General features: G+C 67.3%; 1 protein-coding gene across 1 annotated transcript; it reads left to right on the top strand.

The window, feature by feature from the left end:
- Positions 1–213: 213 nt before the first annotated feature.
- LOC123388311 (translation initiation factor IF-2-like) lies at positions 214–4,585 on the top strand. The gene is made up of 3 exons (XM_045067788.1): positions 214–243; positions 1,060–1,679; positions 3,032–4,585. Exons 1-3 carry the CDS (start codon positions 214–216, stop codon positions 3,168–3,170), a joined length of 789 nt encoding a protein of 262 aa, XP_044923723.1. The 3' UTR covers positions 3,171–4,585.
- Positions 4,586–6,464: the final 1,879 nt, after the last annotated feature.

Genomic DNA, 6,464 nt, shown 5'->3' with positions numbered 1-6,464 from the left:
CGGCCCCGCTCCTCTGCGGGCACCGGGCCATCCCGAGCAGCCCCTCCTGGGAGACCCAGCCTGAGAGCCACCTCTTACAGAAAAGGAAACTGAGGCCCATGCAGCCCTCTGACGTTGAGGAAACGGGCCGAGAGCTTCCGAGGCCTGGGGACTCAGGCCAAGACACAGCCCTCTGCACCTCTGTGTCCCCGTCCGTCAGACGTAGGCGAGACCATGTCCTACCCCCCGTGGTTGCGCCACTCGGTAAGCCACGCGGTAAGGCCACGCGGTCGGGGCGTCCCGAGTGCTGTTTGCTGACTTCTCCCCGCGGCCCCCGAGGCCCTGTCGGTTGGGGTCCGTCAGAGCCCACGCTTTTCCCTTTGACCCTCTGTCAAGGTGCAGACGCACACGCACTCCACTGTGGGCTCTCAAACACCCCTGCCCCCTCACACACCCACCCCTTCCTCCCAGGAGGCCAAGGAGCAGACGCTCACTTTCCATCGTCCACGTGCTGGCACCACGTCAGCACCCCTGCCATCCGCATCCACTGGCTTCTAAGCCCGTGGCCCCTGAAGGCCCCGCTGGGGACACCCCCACGACAGGGGCCACCATGGTTCTCCCAGAGCGGGGCCCCCTGGCTCTGCCCCAGGTCACCCCATGGGGAGAGCGGCCCACAGCCTCCCAGGGAGTGGCCACAGCTCCTCCCAGGGTCTGAGATCAGCCACAGTCCCCTGACCCAGCTGCCTGGGACTTCTGGTCTCTGCCCCAGCAAGAACCCGGAGGTCAGGCGCCCCCCAGCCCCATCCTCTGCCTCTTCGGAGTATCCCTGCCTCCCATAAAGCAAGCAGGAAGGGCCGTGCCAGCCCTCACCTCCTACAGAAGCTGAGTGGCTGCGGGGGGCCAGAGGCCAGCAGGTGTCCACCGCGCGCTCCTCTCCCCCAGCCCTGCCCGTCTCCCCCCACCCCCGCCAGCAGCCCCCAGAGGAAGCGCGCGGAGCCACGCCCCGAAATGCTCCACCAAACCCCACATGCGTCCCAAAGGCTTCGGTTACCGACGCCCGCTGGCCCAGCCCCCCTCCAGCCCCTGCCAAGGCCTGGCACCCCCGCCCCGGCAGCCTCCCTCCCTGCCAGCCGCCCGCGAGGCCGGAGGGTGCGGGCGGACTGCTTCCCCCTGCCTGCGCCCGCTGCCCCGGGGAAAGGCCTCCTGGTTGACCCCTGCCACCTCCCTCGGGCTCAGAGGCGCTCGGGCTCCAGGCTTCGAGGTCACCGGTCTCGCAGCCCACCTGCGTCGCACCGGCTCCCGGAAACCGAACCCCAGCGGCAGACGGCAGGCGCAGGGGCTGGACAGAGCAGCACTCAGCCGGCGCTGGAGCCCGCCTGGCCTGACCTGGCAGCCGCCTCCCCCACCTGGGCCCTCCCTCGCCTGGGCATCGGCCCCCAGGAGCCGGAGCGGCTCAGACGGCCTGTCAGGGGGCCGTACAACGGGTGGGAGGTGGGGGAGAAGCAGGCGAGACCCTGCCCCACCTTGAGGCCCACCAACAGCAGCCCGGGGGGAAGCCAGGGACCCCCCCAAGCTGAGCATCAGGAGACATGGTCTTCCCTCCGGGGCCCGACACATCAGGCAGGACCTGCTGCCCCCATTTTAGGGACGAGGGACCAGAGGCCAGAGCACAGGACCTGCCTGCCCAGGTGCCTACACAGGTGAGGAGCAGAGCCGGGTAGCGGGTGTGTCTGGCTCCCCAGCCCCGCCCCTCCCCCTGCCCCAGGGTCCCCTGTGAAGGAGCCCTGGAAGAGGTGGCCTGGGGGATAGCGGCCGCGGCAGCCACGATGGGAGGCGAGGGGGTGGAGGGGTCGGTGCGAGCAGCCTCCAGAGGGTGAGGTCCGCGGAAGCCAGCCGCCCACCGCGGAGACAGACCTGTGCACCCCCCTTACAAGCACGCCAGCCACAGGGGGGTCCAGGAGGCAGAGGAATGGGCGAGGAGAGGAGGGTCCCACTCCTGCCCCCACCCTACAGCAGAGGCCCCCAGTGACCTGGGGCCGGCCTGTCTCTCGTGCCTTCTCCCCGCCCCCAGCCTCCACATTCAGGGGTGGCCTGCAACCTCACGGACCCCAGCCCCAGGCCGAGCCGAACCCCCACTCTTCCAGCAGAGCTCTGCCTAAGGGTCTCCAGCAGCCGTGTCTTCTGTCCGACTGGCCATGCGTGGGCCGGGCAGGAAGTGAGGGCTGGACAGAGCAGGGAGAGGGAGGTGGGCTCAGGCCCCTGGGGCTCCCGTGTCGTCCTGTAGGCCTCGGCAGCCAGGCCACTCCGCAGATAGGGGCACCCGGGTTCCACCGCGGGGGCCCATGCTGGGCACACCCTCCAGGCGGACCCCGGTTCCCTCTCCCGCATCCGGCCCCCGCCAGGACTTGGCGCAGAGACGGTCCTGCTCTCCCAAGGCTGGGCCACGAGCTGCCTGTCACTCCGCTCTTCTGCCCCGCTGGCCACACTGAAAAGAGCGTCCTGTAGCTAGCAGGCATGAATATCGGCTCAGCCCACCGCAGCCAGCAGAGAGTGGAAACCGGGGGCAGAGGAGGCTGGTCTCCAGGCCCAGCCCCCAGGCTCCCACCCCACCCTCCAGCAGCTGCCCGGCTCCTCCCAGGCGACCCCGGCTGCCACCCCCGCTGCCACTTCCCTCCGTACCAGCCCTGCTCCCTTTCTCCACTTAGCAAGCTCCTGCTCCGTCACCCTGGCCCAGGCATGAAGCCTTTCTGAAGGGCTAACGGAACGGGCCGGCTTCCTCTCAGAGCCCACAGTGCCCTTGGCTTCTGACCTGCCCCTGGGGGATGGGAGGGGCCCATCGGGAACCACGGAGAGAGGGGACACACATGCACCTGCCGTCCAGCCACACCCTCTTCCAGCCCCCTCTGGACACACCGGCTATGTACAGTCCCTTGGGAGCCCCCGGTTCTCCCCCCACAGGCCGACCCACCCCCAAAGCCCTCCTTATCCACGTCCTACATCCGGAGAATTTGAAGGCAGGTTTCTGAAATTCTCTGCACCTTATGTGCTCCAGGGCACAGCCCCAGAGATCCTGGAGGACCAGCGACCCTGCGCCCGGCCCCCAGCACAGACCCAGGATGGAGGGGGCTCCCTTTCCTCATCGTCGTCGCAGCGGACTTGACTTTGCCGTTCGGGACAGCTCACACACCTAACCTCGTCTGATGAAGGTTCCAGCTCCCGAGGGAGACCTGAGTGCCAGGCGTCACCACCCCCCGACACCATCCCTCCCAGCACCCCTGGGATAACGGCAAGAGAGGGTCGCTCTGACCCAGGTACTCGGCAAAAACGGAAGGCCAGGTGGAGAAGTGCCCAGCCCAAGTCCCCCATGGCTCGTGGTCCGCTGACACGGCCGAGGGTCACTCAGTCACATGACCAGTGGGTGAACCCGGAACACCCCCCCCACCCCCCCACCCCCGCCACAGCTGGATGGGGGGCTGCAGGGCAGGGAGCTCGGGCACGGCCACGCCTCCCAGACCGAGCTCTCCCATCCAAGATGCTCTTACGCACTGGTCCCTGGACCCCAGTTTCCCAGAAAATGAGCTGGAAGACAAATTTTCGCTGGAATGTTACTGACTGCTCAGCTCTTAGCTTGCTCCTTCTGACAGGATTAACGCCGGGAAGGGAACCCTGGAGAAGACCACGTCTGAGCGCTGAGGTCTCAGACATCCTGGCCACTGCTACTGAGGGTCCCCCAAAACCATGACTCTGTCTAGCACACACAGCCTCACGACCGGGCCCCTCCCTGTCACTCTAGCACCTTCCCCATACACCCTACCCCGGAGCCCAGGCCCCAGCCCCACTCCGCTGACCCCAGGAGGGACAACCGTCCCTGTCCCCTCCCTTGGCCTCAGGTCCCCTCAGGCTGGGCCAGGGGGTCCCTCCACACACTGGGAGCTGGTGCTGAAGGGGAAGAGGACAGGACAGGATGGACATCACCCACTCCCCTTTGTCCATCTGGGGAAACTGAGGCCCAGGGACAGGCACACACCATCCTGTGTCTCACACCACCCCTAGACCTTGAGTACGGCCAAGGGGTCTAAGACATACCATCAAAAGCACAGGGGACTTGGAGGGGCACCAGTGACCCAGGCTTCTGCCTCCCGCCTCTGGCACCGTGGGCCCCTCTGCTGCTTCCTTGTGCCGCTGAAGCCTCTCCGAGTCTCACCACACCCCTTGGGCACCCACTTGCACGCACACTCTTGAGTTCTTGAGGCCTTGGCCCAGGGCAAGGAAGGAAAGAGCATGGAGATCATTAGCCCTAGCCTGGCGCTGGAGCCCTGGTCACCAGGCTGAGACACAGTCGCCAAAAGTTGCCAAAGATGGCCCTGACTTGGATCGCCTGAAGGTTTCAAAGACTGGGCGTGTTAAATACCATGGGGGAAATACGGAACACTTGTGGTGCGGGTGGCCAGGGTCCAGGTTTTACCATCTCGGCGGGCGGGCAGACTCTCCCACACCTGCCCCCCACCCCGCCCCAGCCCACCTGCCAGGACTCCCCGGGATCCACCAGCATGGCCAGAGCAGCCCAGCCGGAGGCAATGTCGCCCCCAGGGACCTTGACGCAGACAGGGGCTCTGCCGCCGGCCGCGGTCGGACCCGGCCGGTCGTGGGGGGCGCTCGGCTGCGCGGGCCGCCCTAAGCCTCCCGGTGCCAGGCTAGGTTCTGGGCCGCGAGGGGCCGCGGGCCGGGCGGCGGGGGCGGGAGCGGGGTCGGGGGTCCGGCCAGCTTTAATGCGCTGACAAAGCCTCATTTGCAGGTCAATGCCGCGGCACACTCGCCTCTCCCCTAGCCCGGCGCCCTTTGTCCGGCCGCGCCCGCTCCTCGCGCCAGATGGCCGCGGAAATGCTAATTTCGGGCGCCCCCCGCCCCCCGCGTTTAATTGCGCCTTTGCAGATGGGCCGCGAGTGTGGGCTTCATGCAGATGAGCTCGGCCTGGCCGCCGGGGGCCTGCAGGCCGGCTGCCCTGGGGCCCGGAGCCACAGCCCGGGTTGGGGGCGGCGGGAGACGCGCGGAGGGGAGAGGGGGCGGGGGCGAGGGGGAGGGGCGCCCCCCAGCGCGCCGCCGGGCACGAGCGGGCACCCAGCGGGCCAGGCGCGGGAAGCGCGCTTTTCTCTTTTCATTTCTCCAAAATGGGATCTTAAGTGATTCTGAATGAAAACAAATTGGTCCGCTTTCTTCTCCAAACAGACGCGCGGGGCGGTGGGGGCTGCGGGCGCGGGGGAGGGGCGGGCGGGGTGGCCATGGGACCCCTGCCCCGGGGCCCTCGCTCCCGGCTCCAGGGCCCTGGCCCGCGGGCTGCACCTGGGGGCCGCCTGGTGAGTCCGGGCAGGCTCGGGGACTCTTAACTGGAGCCAGGGTCCTGGGACAGCTGGAAGCGACTGGAAGGTGACAGATGCCCCTCCCCCGGGACCCAGAAATGAGGCGAGCCATGGGCACACGACCTCAGAGTGGCCTCCTGCACTATCTCCGGCCCTAGCAAGAGCTGAGGCCTCTGGCCCCAGGGTGCCTTTGGACACGCCACCCCGGAACCGGCAGCTGGCTCTGGCCTGACTCTGCAGTGGGCAGCAGGACAGGAGCGCCCGGCCTTGGGACAGTGTCTGCACAGAATGAACAAATGAAGGAGAGAATGAGCGAGCGGGGGACGGTGGTGAACTTTCAGCATCCCCGCCGAGACTCAGAAAGCCGATGTGTTGGTGGGTGAGGGACGGACGTGGCCGACCACCGGCCGGGGACACGAGGACGGTCGGCTTCCCGGCCAGCAAATCCTCCTGCCACGTAACTCAGGCTGGAGCCACCGTTAGAAAGAAAAGAGACCCTTGGGTCCTCTAATTTTCTGTTGTGTTTTTGTAACCTGCTCAGGCCAAGGGATGACCCGCCGGCCAGGTCCGAAGCCCCCGGCTTCCGCCAGCCTAGCCTTGACGCCCCCTGGCCGCTGAACCCTAACCCCACCTGCACCTTGTCCCAGACCCCTCCGGACCTCTCCGGGGGGTGCTCTTCCCAAACAGCCCCCAGAGCCCCTCCCTCACCTGACTCCTCAGGGCAGCCGCCCAGTACCTTCACCAAGGGGCGGCTAGTGTCCCGCACGGCCTGGCCCTCTGGGGGACATTACGAGCGCTCCTGCTGACCCTCAGCCTGGGGCCGGAGGCTTGCCGACCCTTGGCACCTCTCCTGCCGGCGGAGAGTCCGAGCCAGCGCCGGGATGAGCGTGGGCAGGGGCGGATGGCGGGAAATGCGCCACCCGGAGGCACCGTGGAGGTTTCCATGGCCATGGGGTGGAAAGCGTTTCCTATCAGTGCGGAAATCCCAGGTGCTCTCCTCGGCCTTCACCCTTCATCTCTTTCCAGGAAACAGTTCGAACGGGACTTATAGACCCTTCGAGACAAACACGGTGTGGTCCTGGCCCCCCGCAGGCACATCATGAACCGGACACTTCCCTCCTCCCCCAG

Source organism: Mustela putorius, unplaced genomic scaffold (genome assembly GCF_011764305.1).
Source record: "Mustela putorius furo isolate JIRA1106 unplaced genomic scaffold, ASM1176430v1.1 tig00000127_pilon_pilon_pilon, whole genome shotgun sequence".
In the NCBI taxonomy this organism is placed as follows: domain Eukaryota; kingdom Metazoa; phylum Chordata; class Mammalia; order Carnivora; family Mustelidae; genus Mustela; species Mustela putorius.
The sequence above is the reverse complement of the archived record's forward strand: the minus strand, read 5'-3'. Positions and strand labels throughout refer to the sequence as shown.

Excerpts from the sequence above, each read along its gene's own strand:
- LOC123388311 (XM_045067788.1), top strand. The coding sequence starts at position 214 with ATGTCCTACCCCCCGTGGTTGCGCCACTCG. Across the intron at positions 244-1,059 it reads CCCCGTGGTTGCGCCACTCG|CCCCTGCCAAGGCCTGGCAC; the intron begins GTAAGCCACGCG and ends GCCCCCCTCCAG. Across the intron at positions 1,680-3,031 it reads CTGCCCAGGTGCCTACACAG|GGCACAGCCCCAGAGATCCT; the intron begins GTGAGGAGCAGA and ends TATGTGCTCCAG.